The sequence below is a fragment of the Pteropus vampyrus genome, unplaced genomic scaffold, assembly GCF_000151845.1.
Source record: "Pteropus vampyrus isolate Shadow unplaced genomic scaffold, Pvam_2.0 Scaffold348, whole genome shotgun sequence".
In the NCBI taxonomy this organism is placed as follows: domain Eukaryota; kingdom Metazoa; phylum Chordata; class Mammalia; order Chiroptera; family Pteropodidae; genus Pteropus; species Pteropus vampyrus.
Window position 1 is genome coordinate 2356293 of NW_011889129.1, and position 25067 is coordinate 2381359.

Consider the following 25067-nt stretch of genomic DNA (forward strand, 5'->3'; position numbering starts at 1 on the left):
TGGAGTTAGGGAAAAGGTCATCTCAAATACTGTGGGTGAGCAATTGGACAGCCAGCCAACAGTGAGTGAAAGAAGTGCTCTAATTTTTCAAATTGTCAGGTTTATATAATGGCACTGAACTGAGTGATTCCTACAACTATTTTCCTTGTTTTCATTTATAATCAGTGAAAGATCACCCCGGGGCAAGAAAATACACCAGGGGGACAAGAAGACTCTAAAGGAGAATGTGAAGAAAACATAAGAATTGGGTTTTCACCAAGGATAAAGCACATCAAGGATGCAGCAGAGGGTCAGGCATGGAGCTAATGACTAATAAATACTTGCTGCATGTAGCAGTAGCAGTCTTAGAATAGTACTAGTAATAGAAAGCTAGGTCCTTCCTCAAAACCAGTCTCCAAGTTGTGGCCAAAAAACCCAAACTCAGTTAATTGTGATCTAAACTGCTTCTTTAATGATGAGGGTGGATTCTGTCCTCAAACTTTTATTGATGCCATCTTCGACAGTTTCCATGCTCTTCTCTGTTAACACTCCAGAGGAAGTGTCTGGAGCAGAGCACTATGGGGTGGGGGTGCTGGGAGAGCCTGTCCGTGTTCTTTGGCAGGAATCCATGGACCATCTCTGGCCCTGAAGAACTTCCCTCTACTACCAACCCCTCCCCAGCTCATCCCAGTCTCCTTAAGCCAGTAGAAGTCCACAGGTAAATACCAAGACAAACTCACCAGCCCACCTGTCACCTACCGCAAGCTGTCCCACCTTCCTTCAATCGCTATACATATCCAGCCCACAGACCCTCCCGCAAGCCTGGCTAACTGGCTTAAAAATGGCAGCATTAGGAAGAAACTGAGGAGGGGACAAAGCTTGATGGCTCCATTTTCCACCCTCCACTCCCACATACTTAGGCCTCTCTTACTCCCTGCTGGTCCTTCCTTCCCTCTTTCCTAGGATAGCTAGAATGATTTGTTCTGAACAGAGACAGGTTTATAGGTTAGCCGACACCCCCGCTCTGTGGAATTTTAATTAACTTCTCCCATCGTCAATATGCTAAGGAACGGGGTCTCCATTCTCTGGGGTCAGCAATGTGTTTCAGGTCCTGCTATATCAGCCGTCAAATTGAAGAATTAATGACGTGGCTAATCGGCTCTAATTCTTTAAAAGAAAAAAAATTGAAAGGGAGTTGTGGAAGTGGGCAGGAGGGATGCGAGCTCCATGGGGTGAGGCGAAGGAGGGAAGGGGGCTGAGCAAAGGGGGGAATCGACTCTCATAAAACAAGTGACTGACTCATATCCAGTGTTGGAGGGTGGCAGCCCAACAGCTTTCCCATTGATCATCTGGGTGGGGAGTGAGGGGAGAAGGAAGTGGAGAAAACCCTAGGTAAATACTGTGACAGAGCAGGTGCAGGAGAGGGCGTCTATGGTACCCTGCTGGTCCAAGAGAAGCTCTGACTTGGTCCAAGAAAACTTAGAAAGTAGAAATCAGGATGCGAAGCTCACTTGCTCATAGACTAGCAAAGCTAGAGAAATACCAATTGGACCAAAGGGTAGGGTAAAGTCACCATCAAAAATTTGGCACTTCTGCTACAATGGTCAATGAATCTACTCCACATACATATCTTTGGATGATGGCCCAATGAGACATAGGTCCCAAGCCTCTCCTGATGACTCAACTCCGTAAGGGATACTCCAGAAGACATTTTTCAAGGGGAACAAATCACTGATGTGAGTTGTGAGAGCAGGTTGGCTGGTGCTGTCACCTCCCAGGGGTGTTGAGAGAACCCAAAAAGGCATCTGCTCCAAAAGGGATACTCTTGTAACAGACGGACTCAGTTACATTCTAACATAGTATCTTTTCCTTCACATTTCTTTGGCTAGATGCTCAGGAAATTAGCCCCTAGAAGGTTACCTTGACCCCACACATATATGAAGTGAGCTTCAGACCTCAAGTCTCTGGAGGATTTCCAAAATCTCCAGGAGAATAGCTCAAAACAACCTAGACTATATGGTGTAAGATTTTCTAACCCACCTGACCTTGCAAAATAAAATCATTATTAGATGGGACAAAACCATATCCAAAAATGTCTCCCTTACCTGAGTAATGGGCTGATAGCAATGGACCAGACTCGGTCTTCAGTATGGATGGTGTGTAAGCACTGCCCGAGCCGGCCTGAGGCCAAAGGCCATACCTGGAAACAGGAGAGGAGATGCTCTCGTTGGCATTGCCTGGGATGGGGATGGAAGGGAGGAAAGATGCACCAGGTGGGGTGACTGTTCTTAGGAGGGTGGGGAAATGAAGAATTCTTTCTGTTCCATATACACAGAGCTCAGGGTAGCAGGAGAGGGGCTTCTCCAGATTTTGGCTAGCCTACCACCCAAATAGACCCTGGCTCCCAGTCCTAACCACCCTCATTTACTTTCACCTGATAGCCCTCACTTACCAGCCATCTTTATATCAGGGAATCAGAAGTTCCACATTCCTCAGCTGAGACTTGACTGAGAAGAGTGAGAAGATGGGGCTTGGCTCTCTTAGCAATCTCCCCATGTTTGTGGATTTTCCTTTCTCTTATCTCTCACCAAGATTTTACTTTGGGGATGTAAGGGGAGGGAGGCAGAGCAAGTATGGGAAGACAGAGATAGAATTAGAGTAGAATTTAAAAGAGGAGTAAAATGAAAGATGCTGGGTAAGGAAAGAATGGAAGAAGAGGAGAAACTTCAAAGTAGAAAGGTGGTGTGTTGTTGTTTGTTTGTTGATAATGCCCAGGGTCCAATGCTATTCATGTCAGCAGGGAATTTAGCACCTAGTGTCACCAAAAGTAGCAGAAAAGCTTAACTCTTTTAAGCTTCCATATCTCCTACAGGTTAAAAATATTGTTTGGAGCACATTATCTGGTCCCTATCAGTCAGGAATGTACATTAGCAGCCACTCTGGGCTTAACTCTAATCAACACTCACAGAGCCCTCTCAGCAGTCAATGCATTTAGAAATCTCCCATTAAGCATGAGGCCCCCCTACCTCACCCTACCCCAGATGACACACACAGGAAAATAAGCCTCTAACCAAACAGAAAGGAAACCTCACATATACAGGGCTGTCCCCAGACAGCAGCCAAGGAAAGATCCTGAGGCAGCCAGATGGATCAATGACCTCTCAAGGTCCCTGCAGTGCTATAAGGGGAACACACAAGTCAATCAGGACCTTAGATGGAAGAACTTGCAGGAAACATTCCTTGAGTTTAAGGGGTAGGTAATGGAGTGGGGGTGGTCCTGCCTTCTAGGGTCACATGATATCTCTTCCCTATAAAAGGAGAAAGTGTTATAGATTTTGCATGCATGATGGGGGGAGGAGGGTGTGAGTTACTTTTCTCAGCAGAGACCAGAAAATAAATTTTACAAAAAGATCCTGAATAAAGAGGGGCAGAAAACAAAGGTAAATATCACGACTCCCCTGGAATGCCGTGATTCCAGCTTACTCTTCTGGATCTGTAGTCGGGACCCTTTGGTAGTAACTACATGTACTTCTAATGTCCTCTTTCAGATGTCCCCAGATGGGGAGAGAGGTCTACCTTTTCCCCTATGCAAACTCTCTAGGATGCAGGCTCTTACACGGGTGGTGGGAAGACCAAAGACTCTGATTATAAAATCCATGGGGACAGCCGTAGGCCTAAATTCACTAGTGCCCAGGAAACGGGCTGGTGGATTCCTAGATTGTGCAAACCAGAGAACACGACTGAGACTTGATTGAGAAGAGTGAGTAGATGGTGCGTGGCTCTTCTGGTACCCGGGAGTGGCTTGGGAAGCATGCTGCCAATTCTGAGTATCATCTTGGGAAAGTAGCCCTCCTGACCTGTCCCAGCAGGACACCAACCACCAGAAACATGAGTATCAAAAAAAAAAACCATCCCTGGAGAAGACACAACTCAGTGGGAGTGGACATTTACATGGTCTTTTAAAAAACAGTTGGTGATGAGGATAAGGAGCATAGCATAGAGAATGCAATTAGCATTAATGTGTTGGCTAGGTAGAGAGCAGAGAAGAGAAAGAGCAATTAGGGTGATCGTTTTATAAACTATATAAATGTCTAACCAATGTACTATATACTTGAAACTAATAAAATAATTTTTTAAAAAAATACAGTTTGTGATATATATCAAGGCCATGCCACCCTGAACAAGCCTGATCCCGCCTGATCTCGGAAGCTAAGCAGGGTCGGACCTGGTTAGTACTTGGATGGGAGACCACCTAGGAAGATCAGGTGCTGTAGGTGTAAAAAATAAAAAAAGAAAAAATAAGAGATTGTAAACTGACAAGGTCCTTGCAATCTGTGAGGTTAACCAAGGGTTGCCTCGCAAAAAAAAAAAAGAAAAAAGGAAAAAAAAAAAAACCACATTAAAATAACCAAAGCCTTTGACTTGGTAATTCTATTGCTGAGGCTCTATCCTAAGAAAATTATCCTAGAATGAAGAAAAACCTAAATGATAAAAATATTCCCAGCAGCCTGCAGTAGCAGTAAGAGCACACGTGGGCTTTGGAATCTGACAAATCTGGGTTGAACCCTAGTTGTTACTTATTATCTCTGATCTTACAGATGTTTCAAAACTTCTTAGCCTCGGTTTCCTCATGCGTAAAATGGGAAATAATATCTATTTTGGGGAGTTTTGAGCAGTATGGAAAAGTGAAGATATGTATAAAGTACTCTGCATAGTAGCATAGAACTTGGTAGGTATTAGGCATCAATAATGGTGGTTCTTAAGTATATAGGAAAAAAGCTAGGAACAAACACCCACCAAATTATGGTAAGTCCATTGCGAAGCCCTTAAAAATGACACTCACAAATAATATGTAAGAATAATGGAAACTCTTGTAAAATAAAGTAGATAGAGTTGGGTATACTGGGTATCTAAAATATGTTATGAGCATAATTATGTGAGAAAAAATCACCCTAAAGGATAAAATGAGAAAATGAATAAATGTGAAGGGCTTAGCACAGTGCTTAATTTCATTCTAAATCATTACAAAACAAACAAAATCTATGCATTGAAAAATAACTAAAAGAAGGAGGAAAAAAACCAAGTTCACATGTTCCCTCTTTATAAAGTCTCCCGATCCAAGCCAGATGTGATCCCTCCACCCGCCGAACTTTCTGGCCCTTTCCCTTTACACTTTAGTCTTTGCCCACTTCCGATCACCTTGATAGCCAGTGCACACATGTCTTAGCTCCCCTTAAGGAGAGAGACTATATGTGCCTCCTCTTTGAAGAGTACTGGTGCCTTGTATAGATGCATCAGAATGAATGAAAGAATAGAGAAAAAGAATGAAATGAAGGGATAATCAGTAGCAGCCCAGGCCCACCAAGAACATGAGCTACCATCCTATCACACCTCAGGATGGTAAAACCCAGAGAGACGACCCAAACTAAACCACAGTAAGTTTGAAACTAGGGTTGGGGGAAGGGAAGGAAGAGGGCTTTCTAAACAATCCCTTACCCAGAAGTCTTACAAAGAAAATGTTTTAGTTCCCTTCACCCCAATAAAACAAATATCTTTCCAGAACACAGTAGGGAGAATTCTGTCACTGACCTAAAAAACCCTCAAAAGGAATAGAATATACTGCAGTGACAATTTTAGAATTAAATAGTACCTATTTCAATGCTTTTTTAAAGAACTAAGTCACTAAATAGGGCTGAGTCAGTACTAAAAACATGAAAATAATCCAATATTCCAGATAAAATTGCTATCATTCTTCAACTGTATGCAGTCCATACCCCTGAATTGTTACCTATGGTCATACTGTTCAAGGTATCAGAGCACAGAGAATAGGATAGAAGAAAGAGATATCACTAAAAAAGAAGTGCCAGGGGAAGCTTGAAGCCACGACAAGATGCCATAATGACATGGGACTATCTAGGTCACAAATACCAAAAGGTTTCTACGCAAATCGACCCTTGAGCAATAACAGCCAGTCTCTTTGCAAGGAATGGCACAAAGACAATGACCAATCAGAAATATGAAGTAAGTATGGGGAATGGGAAGCTGGAGACAGGAAATTCAGTTTCTATGTTGGTTCAAAAGATTTTCTAGATTTCTCAGGCTCCCTGTGCTGGCACGTACATCTCTGACAGAATACAAAGAGTAAGGAAGAAAACAGCAAAAGGAGGAGAAACTTCCATAAGTAAAAAGGAAAATATTTATCTCTTCTTTTTATATAAAATTAGCAACACTTTCCATGAAGGAGTAGTCATCAGAGAGTACACGGAGTCAGAAAACTTAGTGAGTGAAGACTGCAACTTCCCTCTCCTGAGTCCTCTCCTATAGTGTCTTAGAGACTTGTTTGCTGATAGAAGCATTTTGCTCCTGTTAGCACCACAAAGTCACCAGATGCTGGGAAACAGACAAGCAAGATACTATTGGGCCTCCTGCACCATCAACTGAATTGTCGGCAAATTTCCCACAGCAGCCCCAAAGTACCAGGCATGTGTGGACCCTGCCTAGGGCTGCTGGACATAGGGATGAAGAAAGTTCTTTTCTCTCATAGGTGAGAGCCTATTTGACACAGACATGGATAAGCTGAGTCCATAAAGCAGGGGTCACACCACTTATCAGCCTCATTCTGTTAGGTCTTGGCAGATGTCTGACTATAGACCAGGCAATTTGGCAATGACGCAACAAATAACACCCTTCTCTTGTCATCTTTCTACTGTTTATTGACCACATCACTCTCCAGAGCAGCAATAAAAACACATTTTAATTATCAGCCTGATTGCTTATAAACAAGGTAGTGAAAAATTAACCTCCCTAAACAGAGATCAAGCAAAATGAAGGAGATTTTAAAATAAAATAGTGGGGTTAGAACTCAACCCACAAACTTGAGGAAACTCAGCTCAGGGAGGAAAAGCTGGCCAGGCCCTCTGTTTTTGAGTTCATGCCACATTTCAAGTGAGTGGCAAGCTTCCCAGCCACTGTCCACTCCTTTCCCAGGCCAGCTGGCAGGGACACAACCTGGCATGGCAAGCTGCATGCCAGAGGCACATAAGTGAGTCCTTTATTATATCGTTTCCCCCCTGCCCCCACCCAATGTTCTCAGCCAATCCAGAAACTCAAGGCCCTATCCACCCTCTCCCACCTCACTCCCTATAGACAGAGGGGAATAACAGTATGTAAGGGGGTGACCACCTCACCTTGGCCGTCCTGTCCCTGGAGCCACTCACAATGATGCCCCCTTTGCAGTCCACACAGTTCACCTCCTGTTCATGAGCCGAGTACTTGACAGTGAAGGTGCTATGAATCTTATGAACACCAATCTTCCCATCCCTAGGAGAGAAACAAGAAGCCCACCCCCAATAGCCAAATATTCTCTCTGTAGGAAGAGAATAAGTCTACAGAAACAGCCCAAGTCTCCAATGACATTCAAAATTGCTAAGCTTTGGGCAATTCAATCCAATAAGGTTCTGAGCTTCTAGATACCTCCACTTCTTCAGTACACTTGGGGCTGAACAGAGCTGGCAGACAAAACAAATTTCCCCCTTGAGAGTATCAAGACCTGCTTCACTTTTCATTAAAGGCTCTTCCTGTTTTCCTTCTCCAGCTAACTTTATTAAGTACCTTTGGTAAATCTCTCTGCTTTAAATGGAAAAAAACCACTACTCCTTCTTCTAGTCTCCCTCCTCATCTCTTTAGAGTTGAGACAGAAAAGTCAGAGGCAGGCAGAAGGTCCCTGAAGAATCCTAAGGAAGAGAGTAGATGGAGAAACCTGCAGCACTTACCCTCCTGCACTGACAATATGCGAGTTGGCCAGCACAAAGTGGCAAACGTCTTCATCATGCCCAGCAAAGACTCCCAGGGGTCGACGGTTCAAGCTGGCACCATCTGGGCGGAACTGATAGGCCAGGATGAAATTAGCCTGGGATATGTACAGAGAATCACCCTCTAGCTGCATCCAGGGCATCTGACTGCAGAGATGGAAAACAAAATTTAAAGATCATCAAGATACAGCATTAAAACTCAACTCCAATCTTTGGAGAGGCTGACCAATCCCCAACTTAGCAAGGATAATCAGCAAAGCTAAGTCTATACCTCACTCCCCTCCTTCAAAATTACCTACCCTTAGGCTTCTCTCCGAAAACTAGAGTGATTGAGCTTAGTGGTGACCTAATCTTCTGTGGACTATATAAAAGAGAGTCGTAATTAAAATACCAATTGAATATCACTTTAAATTGGAGAATGTTTAAGACTTGAGTTCCTGGTTAGGCAGAACTTAGAAAATGCAATGATTGAGAGATGGGGAGAGGCAAAAAGAAATCTTCCATCCTAGTAGTCATTTTCTTTCATTCTGTTTCCTTACTGATTTGAAGTATAAGCACTAAGTTTCAAGGTTCCAAGGCTCCCATATATGCCTCTTTCCCAACAGATTATTTAGAGTATGAGAGAAAAAAGAGAAGCCCCATCCTCTTTTCCTACTAGAGCAAAGGGGCCATTTACAAGTGAAAGGAATAAAGCCATTTAGTAAAGGATGCTAATGTACTGATTAAATACCAAGATCCTCACTGGGAATTTCTACATTTCTGTATTAGAGGGTAAGCATGGCAATGGAAAAACAGCCCCAGGGCAGTCTACTACTGTTCAGGGGCCACAGAGAAATAGTCAGCTCCATAGGCAACTGATTTTAAAAAATCCATAAATAGTTAAAGATTCCTTCTACAATCTAGCAGGAGGAAGAAAGGTTAGAAGCCACAGACCAGTCTTATGGCACGGAGTGAGCCTTAAGAAAAAAGAAGACTGCCAGACACCAGGTTCTCTGTGGAGAGTGAGCCTGTTTCCCAAAGTAGACATCCCAGCAGCCTGTCCGACTCTACATAGGAGTCCTGGAGCTACCAGGTCCCAAGCAAAGCATAGGGACAGCTGATTCATCCCCATTTACAGAGACACCATCTCTCACTGCCAAGCCTGTCTGAGCAAACTGGGCTGTGTTTCTTCCCCAGACTCCTTAATACAAGCGTCATGGGAATGTGGAAAAGTTCTGCAAATTGACTTGACGGGCCATTAAATGCAGCTTGGACTTTGTAGTAACTGAGTTTCTGCTCATGAGGTTTTTACAAGTGTGTGCATATATTATATGGAACATGTGTAGCATGTGTATAGAAGCTTGCATTCTTACTCATTACACTCATACCCCTTCAACATCCCCTTGCATGAGTTTGCGGCACTCTCAAGTGGACAGCAAGCAGAGGGGTTTGGAATGCATGTGTTTAGAGTCATCTGGTAAACCGCCATTGCCTAAGACAAGAAACCAGGTTCATGCCAGGTGAACAGTGGAGAATCCTGGGGCAGCCTAGTAACCGTTTTGTATATTTATTTGCCAAACTGCTTGAAACCAGCTGAAAATGACACCAAGGACAAAACCTTGATAGAGAAATAAACTTTACTTTCCGGTATTAAAAGGCAAAAGTGAGAAGCAGAGGAAAAAGCCCTTTGCCATAAAGATCCATGTTTCTCTACTGTAGTTTCTTTACCATCATCGCTACTACATAATACATAGCAACCAATGTCAGTAAAACCAGCAGAAACTGGTTTTACAGAAAGAGAGAAAGTGTCAACAGATGAAGAAGGCTGCCTATATCTACCAGCATAGGTACAGGTCAACCTGGAATGAGGAATCATGGTATTCCCTATCTATTCCAACCAATCAACAAAGAGTACTTTTTAGGTTGGGAAACAAATAATACCTATGAAATAATTTAGCACCAATGAAGCATAAAATTAATGGCATTAGCAATGCTGAACCCATTATCTAAATTACCTAGCACTTTTTCTAAGCTCTGCCTCCTGTAACAGATATACCTAAACTTTTAGATTCTATTTTGCCTTTTAATAAAGTAGAGGAAAGGGATACAGGAAGCCATGAGTAAAGGTGTAACTCCCTAAAGTAGAGGATTTACAGAAAAATCATTGTAAAACAAGATAAGTTAAAATATTGGCTTAACTTATTTCTTTGATGAGGCACATTAATGAAGGTATCTCTCGGTGGTAGGATTACAGGTTGAGTTTTATTTTCTTCTTTAAAGTTTTCTATATTTTTTGAATTTCTACAATAAATATTTATTTTTATAATCTCGAAAATACAAATTCATCATAATATATATTTTGTAATCCTTTTTTATTTTATTTTTATTTTTGAGGCGAGGTAACCCTTGGTTGACCTCACAGATTGCAAGGACCCTGTCATCTTATAATCCCTTATTTTTTATTTTTTACGCCTACAGCACCTGGGCCCCTAAAAAGTCAAGTGGCTACTTACCTGCATCTCCACTTTAGCAGAATCCCTTCTCGGCAGCGCCCCAATCTCCAGTTCTGAGACACCTTCACTCGTTCTTTCACTGATACATTGGCCATCCTGTGTCCAGACAGAACAGACAATCCAGTCACTTCAACTCACTGCCAACCAGAGAAAACTCCATGGGTTTACAAGTCTGGGCTCAGGAACATCCAGAATATATCTGAATATTAAGTGAAGGGATTAGGAGACAAGAAAGAAATAACACTGCTCTCTCCTTACTAGGATAACCAAGAAATCCAAGAACTGCCTGTTCTTTAAAGCAGGGGTCCCCAATCCCCAGAGCCATGGACCAGTGCCCATCTGTGGCCTGTTAGGAACCGGGCCGCACAGCAGGAGGTAAGCTGCGGGCGAGTCAGGGAAGCTTCGTCTGTATTTGCGGCCACTTCCCAGGGCTAGCATGACTGCCTAAGCTCCACCTCAGATCATCAGGCTTTAGATTCTCATAGGAGCACTGATCCCTGGTGACAAAAAGGTTGGGAACTGCTGCTTTAAAGTGTCTATAGTAACGCCAAAGCGATCTAATGGAGAAAGGATGACAAAGAGTGCTGGAACCACAGGGAAAAAAATGAACCCTGACCCCTACCTCACACCATACAAAAAATTAAGTTGAAATAGATTGCAAACCTAAACATAAAGTCTGTTGATAAAACTGGAATCAACAGAACAAAACAAGAAATGATTTAGATTACTATCTCATATCACAGTATAATTCCCCAAAAATGAAAGAGTGAACTTAAAAGTTGTTTAACCAGATGATTTTAAAGTATTTAAATTTTAAATACTGCATAGAAGAAAAAAGATTTAAATGAAAGCAACAGAGTGGAGAAAATTAACAATTAATACCATAGGTACAAGTTTTAACACTTAAAAGTTTTAGGGTACTGCTAAAAATTTATCAGGATTACTATCCTGTCTCCAATACCCTGTCATCCATATCCAACAGCAGATAAGAACAATCACACAATGTTCACATGATAAAACACTGGAGAAACATACCCCAACAATAACAGTTTATAGACATGCACATTGAAACAATTATTAAAGTACCACCTCACATTTATTAAGGTGAAAAACCAGACACTACCTTTGGTTTGATAGAAAGGTTTGGGTTTGGTTATATATTGCTAGTAGCGCACTGGTACAACCTTTCAGAAAGGACTTCTGTTGAGAAAAATTGTTAAATGATAGTTTCTGACCCAGCATTCCCACTTTGGGCACTGTATCACAAAGAAATAATTCAAAAGGAAAATGTATTTTTAAAAAAATATAGTTGCCGCTATATATCAGAGCTAAAATCTGGAAATAGCCCAAATATCTGTCCGTGGGGGAGAATGGTATAATGCCATGTAATATATTGCTACTAGAAATGACAAATGTGAGGAATGCAAAATAGTTATTTTGGAAATGACTATAGCAAGGAATGGTAATTTTAAAAGTCAAATTCATAAAGGTAAAGGTGAGGAGACATTACATAAAATTTTGTCCCCATAAATAACAGGTCAGAAAAGGTAAATAGAACTGGTACTTTAGGAAGTGAGCAATGTTTCTTATTATATCACATAATCATTGAGAGGTCTTTCGATATACCTTTAACTAAAGAGTAGATTAAATGAAGCTATAGAAAAAGTACAGAATGTAGACTTAGGAAACTGGGATCCAAATCCAGTTACCTAACTTCTCTAATTGTCAGTTTCTTCATCTATAAAATGAGGATAGTATTTCACACACTTTTAAAGATGGCAACTAAAACAAAGTACAGCATAAGTTACAAATCACTACAAAAAGGCTATTTTCACATAAATATAAAGATATGTAATGTAATATTCATTATTGGTGTCATCTCTAAAGCTAATCTAAAAATCATGTTTTTCTTCTAACTAATTTAACTATTAGAAATTGTTTTTCTAATGTCAAACAGCACTCTTTGAAGCTGAATAATTAGGATTTGAGTGTATATTTGTTAAAGATAAAATATATTACTGAATTTGTCCATTGGATGAATATGGTCTTTGGTTTCACATTGTTAGCGAGCAACCTATACTAGCTAGATAGAGAACTGAGGACAGTAAAAGATAGTCAACAGGATGGGCCAAAAAAACTGAACTCTTAATGAAAAGGATTAGACTCTGTCAAATCTTATCTGCAAATCTCATTCAGATATAAAAGAAGAGATTGTAGTTAACAGCTCCTCTTGAGTTAGGTCTAAGTTCACAGGTAGAAGTGAAACAAAAAATTGAATATTCTGGATCATAACAGGAAGGAAACAAGGGGGAAAGAATCAACATGTTTCCTGAATTGGGATAAGGACAATACTTCTCTCATATTCCTGGTCACTTAACTGCCATTTGGTGACACTTTATTAAGGGTCAAAGCACTGCCCTGAGGGTCTGATCACAGCAGCAAGAAATTTTCAAAGTTGAACTTTAGAAGCCGCTACCAAACAGCAGGTGCAGGCGTCTTCTCCCACAATGAACACCATAATCAAAATACTGGCCCTAGCCTTCAAATCAAATTTCAACTTTTTAAAACCATTCCAATTGGCTTTCACTTGAGAAATAGTACCACTTCATTAAAAGCAACTTAAAAACTCAGTTTTTTCATCCCTTTCGTTTGTTCAATTATCTCTGATGGTTTCCTAGCTGGTGGCTAAATCATATCTATATCCTTATTGGCTCCAGTAACCAAATAATCAAAAGGAATAAAATAATCCCCTTTCTCTGAAAACAGGTATCCCTCCTTCCCTGTGGGGACCTGTCACAGTCCAGTCAAAAGGGGTCACTAGATCAAGGCAGCAGAAGTGCCAGAGAAGACAGGAGCAAGTGCCCCTGGGAATTCAATAAGGATGCTTGTTCCCATCCTTAAAATGCTCTCTGGTTGGTTGTTTCTCCAACAGTTACTGGTATAAAGTGAGGGTGTTCCCTCCAAAAATGACTGGTGCCCTGTAAATAAACCTTTTACATGACTGTTAATGCATAGAGGAATCTCTAACTCGGCCTGTGGGCCTGGTGGAACTTCCATTTTCCCAGCCCTCCTTCTTTTGCCTCAGGCTCATTTTTCCACTTGGGCCCCCTCCCTCTCAGCTTTCCGGCACTTAGTCACCATTATAGTTTGACTGCATTCCTGGGCACATGACCTATTTTAAACAAAAACAATACAACATGCACCCACAGTACGCTAACAGCCCCTTAAAATCTTGGCAATAAAGTGAGACCAGGGGAACAGAAATTAATCTAGGCAGTTATCTATAGTCCTCTTTCATTTCACCTCTCCTCACACCAAAAGCAAATAAATAAACCTAGTCTGAAGAAAAATGGCTAGGAGATAAAGAAATGCAATGTGTGAATGTATCAGAGAGGTTTAAACCTGTATGGGTCTCTAAGATCAGAAAACTCCTGGATCACAAATCAATTTCCCTCTCTGCCCCATCTTGAAGTTTGATTCCCCTCTATGCCACCAATGCTGCCTACTTGCATGACTGGCATGATTACCATAAGCATAACTTTCTGCTGACTTGGAAATTAAGAAAAAGAGGGTATCTATCCACAAGTATAGAACAAGGCCATCTCAAGGGGAACTAGGCTAGGGAGAGGGAACAGGATATGCAAAATGATGCTTGGAGGCTTGGAATTTTAACTTAACACTGTCTCTCGATTTCTTTGAACTTCTTGCTCTCCAGAAAGCAGATTTTCCTCCATACTGTCTATAACTATCATCCTTTCTACAAAAATTAAGAATTTGGCTTTAATGTACAAGTATTTAAACAGCCCAAGACAAGAAACTTCTAATTATTTATACTACGTGATAAGACTAAATCCTCCAATGGCCTCAGCAGCAATGGTCTACAATTAAGGTTAAAAAAAAAATCAATGAAAAATCATTATATGGTGTTAAATTGCTTACCCTTCTGGCCAGGGAACAAGGACTAGCCCCAACATGAAGGGTAAAGTAAGACTGCAGGGAACATGGCAGCACGAGAACAAGACCATGCACAGGGAGAGCATGGAACAGACCCAGATCTCCCTTGAAAGGCCTCCAAATGTCAATTCACCCTACTCATTCAGTCTCACCTCCATGGCTCCACACTATGCAGCTAAACTCCAGCCAAGTCCATCTCTTCTACATTCATTCTTATACCTATACCCTCTCCTATATTGCCAGCACCAGCTTACCTCCGTCCTTGACAAATGCTTCTTTCTCTCTTCTGGCACTAGTCAAATTCACTCATTCTTCAAGATCCAGGTTAAGCCTCTATTTCCCTGAATCCTCCTAACATTCCTCTACTTCTCATGTGAACCCTTAGACTGAACCTATCATAAACCTAAGCTTGTTAGCTTTTCACAGACTATATGTCTCGTTAGTCTGACAGTCATAAATTCCACAGGATCAAGTCTTAAACCTCTTAGTACTTCTAAAAGTAGATCTCAACCAGCATGCTATGAATAGTGGTATACCAGGAACTCTGAATAAGTGTGCCATCAAATTTTAAACAATTTATGGAATTTATTTTTATTCAACTGAAGATTCACACTTTTGTGAAGCTCTATGCTAGACACACCACTGAAACACAATGTGGCTCATGACACAAATTGCTGTAATTAAGAGGAAGATTGCATGTTCAGAGAAATAGACATGGACCTTACACCTCAAAGCATATAAGAGAACAAGGTCAGGGTAGTAATAGTTCTACTCCAACAGTAATATGCCAGGTAGTGAACAAGTAAATATACAGGTTTTTCAACTTTCTGAAACCTGCTTTAAAAAAAAAAAAAAGGCATTCACCTTTTAATCTTTGATGTACTATCAAAAATTTCTAACATCACACAAAGTATATCTTAGATGCAAAAACTGAGAACCATGGTCCTGGCATAATAGGTATTTTGATAACTACCGATCAAACAAGTTCTCAAAAGTATAGTTCTTCCTTTGGCAAGTCACACTTTCAACAGTATATATAGATTTTCAGGAGCCTGGACACACTACCTCTAAGCTCCAAAAGCCCTTCCTAAAAATGTATAATACACCACATCTTCAGGAATTCAACCAAGGCCTCCAAATTCCTATGTTAGAGAGGCTCCAGGAAGGAATCCGAGCAGATAAAGTATCTTAGTGTGGCACCCACATGTCAAAGCTGTCCAAAGCAGTTTCAGAAGCACTGGGCATAACTCTGATTCTTTATGTGAGCTTAGGATTTATGGTCATGTTTATATTCACGTTCATTTCCTCCTGCTATGGTCAAATTCTGTATTTGCAGGGCCCTTGACCAGTGTGCATGTTCTGCAAGATGTTAAGAAATTAAGCAGTGAAAAAAAGGATTTTATGACCAAAACATTTTTTGGACATTGCTGGATGAAACAAAATTAAACAGTTCTCTCTATCACAGGACATCTCAGTGCCTTTAATTTATCAATGGGCATTGTGAATCCCCAAGAGAAGGGATGTGGAACATAGCATTTCCCACACTTATCTGATCACAAAATCAGTTTTTTAAGAATCCCACAATACAACTTCAGAAAGGCTGATCTAGCACTTTCTGAGAATAACCAACAGAAAGAAAGATGCTAATATTTTTAGTGAATAGGCCATCCTCTAAGTGAGTCATGAATTGGGCAATAGCAGACTCAGAAGTGGACTTTGTTCTTACACCTTCAAAATGACTCTTCCTGGGCTTTCCATCTGAAATGTGAGGAATAATTTCACTACTCTGCTTCTCAGGGTTGTTTCTTACTGTTTTTAATCTTGCAACTGTGTTCCATATTAATCACCAAAACAGGTTCTCAGTCCAAGTGACCATGCTTCAAAATCCCTGGTACTCTTCCAGCCTGGATGAAGGGATGGAGAGAACATGAACCAGATGCCACCCAGAAAGTTTTCACATCACCAGTTCCTAGGCCATTATGATAAAGTCAAACTGCAGCCACGATAAGCGATGAATGAGAAGTTCTCCTTTAGTGACTCGCTCCCACAGGAAGGCCTCTCTTAAGCACACACACCACCCGTATCTGAATTTTGACTCAATTTTTTGATATGGACTTTCTAAAGGAGAATCCAAAGAAACATAGGAGGTCACAGCTGGAGCTACAGGGAAGAAAAAAAAAAGTACTAGAAGAAGACTATTTCCCTTTCTCTACAAAGAAAGAACCCATCACAGAGCTTCAGCAGGGGAAATGTCGTTCCTTTCAGTAAAACAGCTTTCCAGGAAAAGTATCTCAACATATTTACTATAAAGCAATTTAATTTCCCTGTCCTATCATCTGCCACTCCATCCCCATCCCCCCTAAAAGCCCACAGATTGTGGATTTCCTCTCATTCTTGGCAGAGTTACCAGAAGAAATATAATACCCTCTTCGGACTGCTCCCAACAGCTGCTAGAACAAGAGAGGGCTGGAGGTAACCTTCCAAAACTGTCTCTAAAAATGACCATTCCCCCGCCAAATCATGCAGCCTGAGAATGAACGTAGGACTTCTCTTTCATGACTTAAAACAAGGGGAAACTCCAAAGGCAACAGTGTCTCCTAGTCCAAAATACTTGCCTCCAATCCATCTGTTCTCAACCTGACTCTAAACTGAAACTTCTGTACAGTAAGTCACCACTCTATTTCTTCCCTAACACGTATTTTTTAAAACAATCCTCTACTACTTCACAGGACTAGTATACTTTGTTTAATCCACCAATTTGCAAGGTAGATTCTTAATCAAACTTTTATTCAGTGTAATTTTCTTATCGCTGTCCACCTCCCCAACTCACAAATCTCCTTTCACATCAAGTCTTGAAAAACAAGTCTAGGAACAAATTCAGCAATGGATACACTACCCTACCTTTCCCCTTCCCCCTAAATCATCAAACTCTAAATGCACATCAGTTCTGTCTAGAAAAGCCCCATCACCAGGCAGGAGAGAGACTTTCAGTTAGCCTTCAAGCCTCTCAGCTGAGACCACCAACAAAGTTCACGAATGTCAACTGGGAGCAGAGGCAATATCTCTCTCTGCCGAGGAGAAACTGGACAGAGCCTCCAGCATCATTCCCCAAAGGTGACAGCCAGGGTTGAGTGAAGACCGTGAAAACTGTACAGGAGCTGGGGGAGAAAACATAATGTACAGAATGATTTGGAATCAGGGGCAGGAGAAGGCGGAGGGATGAACTGGCTGACCCCAAATGTCTTTTCCATCTCTAACTCCTATGATTCCTTGACCTCCAATTTTGTGCTACGGACAAGGAATGGAAAGTCAACAGACGTGGTGATGTTTTGAAAGAGCCTGGCAGTCTGCTCTTGTCATTTAGTGGCCTTTGCATGTATTTTTTAAGGTGTCTCCAAGCCCTGTCTTCATTTCACAGTTGTCACCTTTCTCAGCAATTTGAGCTCATGTCAAATACCAAAAAGAAGGAGAAAAAGAAAGAATGTACTGGCAATTAATTGTGGGCTAAAGAGGGGCAGGCACGGGGGCCCATTGGGTGGCCCAGACTTCCAGGGAGGGCAATGTGGACAGTTTGGATATAATGAAGAACTGACTGACTCAAAGTTGAGACAAGGCAGCCAAACCTCCAAGAATATATCAATTCTTTCCCTAGACAGTCTCATACTCAGTTTTAGATACAGTTCAAGCATTTATTTTATTCAGGACTCATAAACAGATTCTTACAACTGGAGTTCCGTTTGAATCTTGTGCAAACCTCACCGAGACTGCTGAATAAAAAGGACTTTCCTCAAGAATAAACCAAATCTTTAGATTCTCAACCTCAATTGATACCTGACACACCTGAAATAAATTCTAGAGCTTAGCAAAAATCTGTTTCTATAGATCATGGCTGGGGTGGGGGGTTATGCCAATTTTCACTAAAAATTCAAAACTCAACTTTCTCCTCATTTTTTCAAACAGTTGATCTCATCTTTAATTTTCAAAATTTATTGGAGCCTAGCCTCAAGACGAGTGTAACTTAACTTCTCCCTGTTCCATGGTTATGAGTCAGGACCAGAAACTAATCCAATGCCAGAGTCCACCCAGAGTTAAGGATAAGTTGTCACACAAAGGTAATTCTTTACCATGTCAAACACTCAAAAATTGTTTTTTAAAAAATCTGTATGCTTCCTCAGTAACCTGTCAGTTTGATTTCAGCAGTTCAAGTACAATTTTTACCTCAGGTAAATGTGTTAGACGCAAAAATTGAAAGTATGGAATTCTGAAATATTTTCAGAGATCTCATTCCAAAGTGAATTGCTCATCTTGCAGATTGTGAGGACTTTGGGTTTCTCTGTGTTTCTGCCTTGAAAGCTAGGAAATTCATCCCCTACTATTGAAGTTTTATAAGACCAGAAAGGACATAAGTAGTTTCTATATTCTCACAGTCTTGGAGAAAAAGTCCTCTTCCATTTTTTCAGTTTGCATTTGGAGGTACTGACTGCCCTAGACTATTTCTTGCTTCCACAGGTGTACTGTTTCATTTATTTTAAGCCTGTAAACCGTACTCAACTTTTATTAACTCACAAAACCATTAAAAATGAAGCCTTTCCAAAATGGCTGAAGATAACATCCATATATGGAGAACTGGAGAACAACTAAGCCACTCTCCTCCCTAGGTAAGGCAGAAAGGTGAAGGAGAAAGCCGAAGCTACTTTAAGTTGCTAATTGTTTTCTGAAAATCACTGATTAGGCCTTAAATTTAACCAGTTAGTAATGCCTTCTCTGTTCAGAGTCAGGAAAGGAAACTTTATGCTTTCTAGGCCCCCAAAAAAATGCTCTTAGGCGCGATCATTTTAAAACAAACAAACACACTCTGCTTATCTGTGTCCATCTCACCACTCTGGACGTTAATCATCACTGAAATAGATACCCCAATCCCCCAGCCTCAAAGAGCTCCAAGCTTATAAGACCCTGTCTGAGGAATGAATGTACATGCCAGGGCAAACACCTCAGAGCCTTACACCCTAAACACCTATTGTTAGTTTTGGCAAATCTATCACAGGCAAATGCAAGAGAGCACCCAGGTATTGCTCGAAGGATATTTAAAATAAAATTCAAGTTTGAGAACATGTAGGACTTAATTTGGAAGGTAAAAAATTAAGTAAGCTTTTTTTACATAAGACTGGGAGAAGTATTTTTTAAAAACAGATTTACATACATGAATATACTTTTTTCTTTTCATTCTGTGCACTTGTTAATTTTCAGTATCAGAATTTGCAGATAGCGCCTTTGCTCTTCCACCTGTCATATTGTCTAACTATCTGTCATATTGTCTAACTATTAGCCTATGTTATAAACTGAGAGTTAAATTTCACTATTTTGTTCTCGAAGACTGAACTAGGCTTCATAAAACTTTCAAACAAAACCGATTTTAAACCAGATGACTGACTCAAACTGTCTTTGTGTCCACTTTAAAAAAAAAAAAAACCCTCATGATACCTACCAGTGTTCACTGTTTGGGCAAGAGTCCTAAAGGGAAGCAAATTATTTGTTTGTGGTTTTAAAGTGACCAAAATGCCTTCAAGCAAAAGTATAAGACCATTAACAAATCACAAGGAACCAAAGCAGTTCATCTTACTCAACAAAGCTATGATCAGTTAGGAACAGCCAAACTGAATGGGACTTGCCCTGGGCCGGAAGGTCAGTAAACCTTAGCAGTTTGTGTTTCTGAGAATCAAGAGGCTCTTAGGCAGGCAGTGCAGACCCTAAGCCTACAGGTTCTGCTGTCATGTTTCCAAAAACAATCAGGACAGGTGAGAGAAACTAAGCAGTGTATGTGTTTTCTCCTACCTCTTGTCATTAGGCACCATATCCAAGTCAAACCATCTCCACTATTGTTATATACAGACTGACTAGAGGAGAAGCCAAACAATTAAAAAGTTTCATTTTACAACAATTTATTGAGTGCCTACTATGTGTTGAACACTGTGCTAGCACTTACACGTTACCACATTTAAGCCTCATTTTACTAGGTATGTTATTCTCATTCTTTACAGATGATAAAACTGGTGCAGTGAGGTTGTGTGGCTTTTGATAAAATGAAGTTTTGTGTCATACTTACAAAAACTTATCCCACTGTCCAGTCCGCAGTTAATTAACCCAAAGCATGAACTACAACCCTGCCACTATCCAAGCTGCCATACTCACTGAACTTTGGGCCCTGGTGCCCTGATGCCCTAAGAGGACTAGGGTACATGCTGTCTCCCTCTACGGATGACAACCACCTCTCTTGGTGGCTTATCACGTCTCTGCAGCTGTCCAGAAACAGACCACGCTGGTAAACACTCTCTCCACCTGCTCTAACACGCATAACTTCTCCCCTTAACTCAGAAAACATGAGTAGTGACTCTGCTCTTTATCAAGTGCTATGGTAAAACAACTTTGCTAAGGTTGGAGATACCTCATCCTAGAACACAGGCAAGAAATCAAAACACACATGGCTAATAAATAAAGTCATATCACTTTGGGTCTCTAAGCATTTTATACTATAAACTCATTTTTATTTCATTGTTATTTTTGCTTATAGAACACACACTCATTCTTGTTATTTCTCTTTTAGAGCACTCGAAAAGGAAAAAAAATAAACATTGATTCTTTCATTCGTTCATTTAATTTCTTTAAGAAGAGAAAGCCAAACTTGACCTTAGCTGGCTTGCGTTTGAGTAATTTTAGCCACTTTCTCTTATAAGTCAACTGATTTGTTCTCTGAAACAGAGTTTTTCTTATAATAAGTGAAGGTAACAAGACTATCTGCCCCCAAAATCCAAAAGAATCATTATCATAGATGATAAAATCACACCAGAAATTAATAAAAGTTAAACAAAATGATCAGGTTCAACATTTACAAACAATTATTGTAATCTTGTACATCGTTAATAATACTCAGCTGGAAAAAATACTGAAAAAGATTACATTAATAATAAAAACATAAGGCATAACATATTTAGGAATACTTAAGAATAAGTATAACAACAGATATGGGGGAACTTTATAGTGAAAACCACAGAATCTTTGAAAAGGCACAGAATTCTTTTTTTTTGCTTAGAGGGTTGAGCAAAAGTACAGATATCACACACACACAAGGATATCTAACCCTAACCAATTATATAGACTATAAAAAGCAACAATATTTAAAATAGTATGGAAATGTAAAAATATATCAGTGGAACAAAATGGAGAGTTCAGCTATAAATGCTATATATATACATATATGTGCACATATGCACACATATGTAAACAATATTTGGCAAAGTAAGTTTTCTAAAACAAAAGGAAAGAACTATTTAACAAAAGGTATAGTGATAACTGGGTAGCTGTTTAGGAAAAGTTAAGTTGAATTCACGCCTTACATGAACAAACAAAAATGATACTGATGAAATTATTATTTTTAAAAATTAAATTATAAGAAAACCACCAGATATTCAAGGAGATTTATGGAGGTCTATGGAGAAACTAGAAATTTCTGATTGAGAAGGGAATAAATCACAAAAGACTTAGATTCTGATATATCTAAGTGTAAAACTTCTAGAGGCTAAAAAAGTAAAAAAAACTGAGGAAAATACTTGCATCAAAGATGACAAACTAGAGCAAATATTTATGACCCACAAGCATTCCAAATTTTAAGAAAAACATCAAGACCCCAATAATAAATGGGCAAAGACTAGGAACAGACAATCTCACAGGTGAAACAAACACATGGGAAAATATTTATCCTGGTCAATGGTAAAAGAAATGCAAATAACAAAACTTTTAGATATCATTATATGCTCACTAAAATAGCACAGATTTTTAAAATTCTCACATGAAATTGTCATTCATTGCTGGTGCCACTGTAACTTGGTACAATACCTTTATAAACCATAACCTTTTATCCAGTAATGCCAATCTTGAGAATTCGTCCTAACTAATTCAAAAAGACATATGTATTATATGGTATGTGACTTATATCTCAATCTGTCACCAAAATGCATTAATTATTCATTTTATTATCTGTAATAGCAAAAGCTGGACATAACATAAACGCTTAATATTAGAGGAATGTTTTTACCCTCGTTATGGTACAGCCCACAAACATTTATTATGTACCTTTCCTGTTAGGATCAGTGAGACAGCAACTAAGGAGGAAGAAGTGTGCAACTGAAAAGTAATTTTTAAAAATGAACAGTTGTCTAGAAGTGGTGACATTATAGCTTTTTGTGTTCTAAAATGACTTTCTTTAATGTTGTTATACTGTATTAGAACTACCTTTTTTTTTTAACCCAAGCTGAATGGAGTTGGGTGCAATCTGAAAGATTTTACTCCCCCGATTCCATAATTTTTCCCCTTCTTTTTAACAGTTTTAAGTGGTCCAGTAAAGCTTTTCATGCACAGGTCTCAGATCCTACCAATAACTGGCCAAATTGCAATACACAATGCCTTTGTATATAGCCTAGACCTAATTCAGGCCCCTGCCATTAAGCAGGCACCTTTTTTTGTGTGTCGTTCTACCTCTATACAGTCATAAGCTATAGTTGACACTTAGACCAAGGGCCTGAAGCCTTACAACCTTTAGAAGGGGGTGAAAAGGTCAATGTCCCCAAAACATTCTGATAGACCACACAGTGGACATGGGTCCTAGAGCTAGACCAGAGGAGGCCTTCAAAGCCACAGCCCAGCTGGGCTCATCTGGGGCTGAAAAATTCAGGGAGACAAGGTCTGCGAAAAGACACAATTAAATGCTGAAGGGAGTGCTTAAGGGATGGCTAATTGTGAAGAGCCGCCAACGGAGAGGGTGCAGACTGAGGGATGCTCTTGGGAGGCTTCCTGGAATGGGGGCCTCCGAGAGGAGAAGGGTACTAAGGGAGGGGTCTCGGCGGAGGCCGGGTTTGGGCCTCGGAATTCGGGGTGCGACACGGCCCGAGGCTGACCAGGCCGCGGCGCCCCGCCCTTTCCCGAGATGCGGGCAGGCCCGGGGCGGGGAGCGGGCGGGCTAGCGGGCGCTTACAGGTCGGTGCCGAGCCGCGTGAAGCCGGAGTTGAGCGAGGCCCGGGCTATCCGGCGCCAGAGCAGGTCGCAGCTGGTGAAGCGCCGCAGCCAGCGGCACACCTGAGCCAGGCGGCCAAGGGCCCGCATGTCCAGGTAGGAACAGATGAGCAGCAGCAGCTCCTCCGGCAGGCGCCAGAGCGCGGGCCCGGCAGCGCGGCGGTCGGCAGGCTCCGCAGCCGCCGCCGCCTCCTCGGCTTCCGCCGCCATGGCTGCCCCTGCCGCTGCGATGCGGCCCCAAGCCTGAAGCCCTCGTCCCTGTGCTCTCCCTGGCCTTGCGTTCTCCCGCCGCCCAGTCCTGACCCTCCATTCCTCCTTCCTATAGTCTCTTCCTTTGGCCTCCTTCCCTGCCTCTGCTCCCCCTTCATCTCCCCTTACGATCCTTCTAGCCCCTTCCTCCACGCTTCCGCCTCCCTCTTCTTCCTCCCGCGCCTCGGCTCCCAGCCCCGCTGCCTCCTTCGCCTTTCGCGGCTCCGGCTTCCCCTCCGCCCCGCTTCCTCTTCCGCCTTGCCCCGCTCCTGCTTTTCCCTTCCCCTTCCCCTTCCTTCGCTTCCCCCTCGCGACCCTCCCCTCCTGCAGTTTCCTCGCCTCCCCGCTATCGCCCTCGCCGGGTCCGTCGTTCCCGGGGGGCCCCAAGCGGCCCTGGCTACCCATGAGCGGCCGCGGGGCCGGCCCGACGCAGAGCCGAGCCCGAGATGCCGCCGCCGCCGCCGCCGCCGCAGCCGCCTCGGGAGGAGGCTACACCATGTCGGACCGGGTCACATGGGGCGGCGCGGGCCGAGGCCTGGGCCCGCCCCTCACACCCGCGGCCACGGAGCAACTTCGGGGTGCGGGCCGGGAGAGCGGACCTCCCTCCCCAATCCCCTGGGCCGCCCGGAACGTTTGGTGCAAGCGCATGCATTCATTCGTCTAGCATGTGAGGCCCGCTAAGAGCCCGGCGGAAGGCCGCAAGGAGAGCTTCCGCTTTCAAGAAGCTGCTAGTTGGAGCCCCTGCCCTCAAGAAGCACCCACTTGGGTGGCCTTCCCTCCCTAGGAGCCCTCCCCTTCCTCTGGAGATGCCTCCTTTCCACAGGCCACATACCAGGGTCCCAAGAACTGCAGCCCTAGAAGCTGACAGATTCCTTAGCCTAATTTCTCACACAGGGTGTGAACCACGGCCCTGGCAGTGAGCTGGTATTTTAGACATTTAGGGAGGTTTGCAGTCCTCTACATCCTGAATCCATAACTTCCCAGCCATGTATCAGTAAATGGCAAAGCTAGGGCTTCTTATTAGTCACCACTTAAATGCAAGTGAATTCACCAAGGTCACCCAGGAGCCTTTCCCCTTACCACCTATACCTTTCACAAAGGCGCCAATCTGAAGGGAGTGCTAAGAAAAACCTACTGAAGCCTAAAAATGCTGTCCAGCAGTCTCCTTTAGTCACACGTGGCTATTGGGCATTTGAAATGTGGCTAGTCTGAATTGAGGTGTGCCGTGTGAAATACACCAGATTTCGAAGACATACAAGAAAAAGAATGTAAACTATTCATTAATTTTATATTAATTACATGTTGAAGTGATAAGATTTTTGATACAGTGGACTAAATAAAATATATTGTAATGTAACTACAAGAAATTTTTAAGTTATACATGTGACTTGCATTTGTAGCCCGCATAATTTTTCTATTGGACAACACTAGGCTAGGCAGTAAGATTTGGAGCTGAGGAAGATGCCTATCCCTGTCTGTACACTCTACCCCAAATTCTGATAGGAAGGATTTGAGGGTT

General features: G+C 41.8%; 1 protein-coding gene and 1 pseudogene across 1 annotated transcript in view; one reads left to right on the forward strand and one right to left on the reverse strand.

Moving 5' to 3' along the window:
* Positions 1-24117, reverse strand: part of FBXW4 (F-box and WD repeat domain containing 4) — a 76273-nt gene extending 52156 nt beyond the window's left edge. The window contains exons 1-5 of the mRNA XM_011378881.2: positions 23262-24117; positions 10283-10378; positions 7752-7937; positions 7167-7299; positions 2085-2179 (exon numbers count right to left, since the gene is read on the reverse strand). Of these exons, the coding sequence (XP_011377183.1) occupies positions 2085-2179; positions 7167-7299; positions 7752-7937; positions 10283-10378; positions 23262-23953 (1202 nt within the window). The 5' untranslated portion in view covers positions 23954-24117. The remainder of the gene's footprint in view (positions 1-2084; positions 2180-7166; positions 7300-7751; positions 7938-10282; positions 10379-23261) is intronic.
* On the forward strand, positions 4139-4256 carry LOC111731086 (annotated as a pseudogene).
* Positions 24118-25067: the final 950 nt, after the last annotated feature.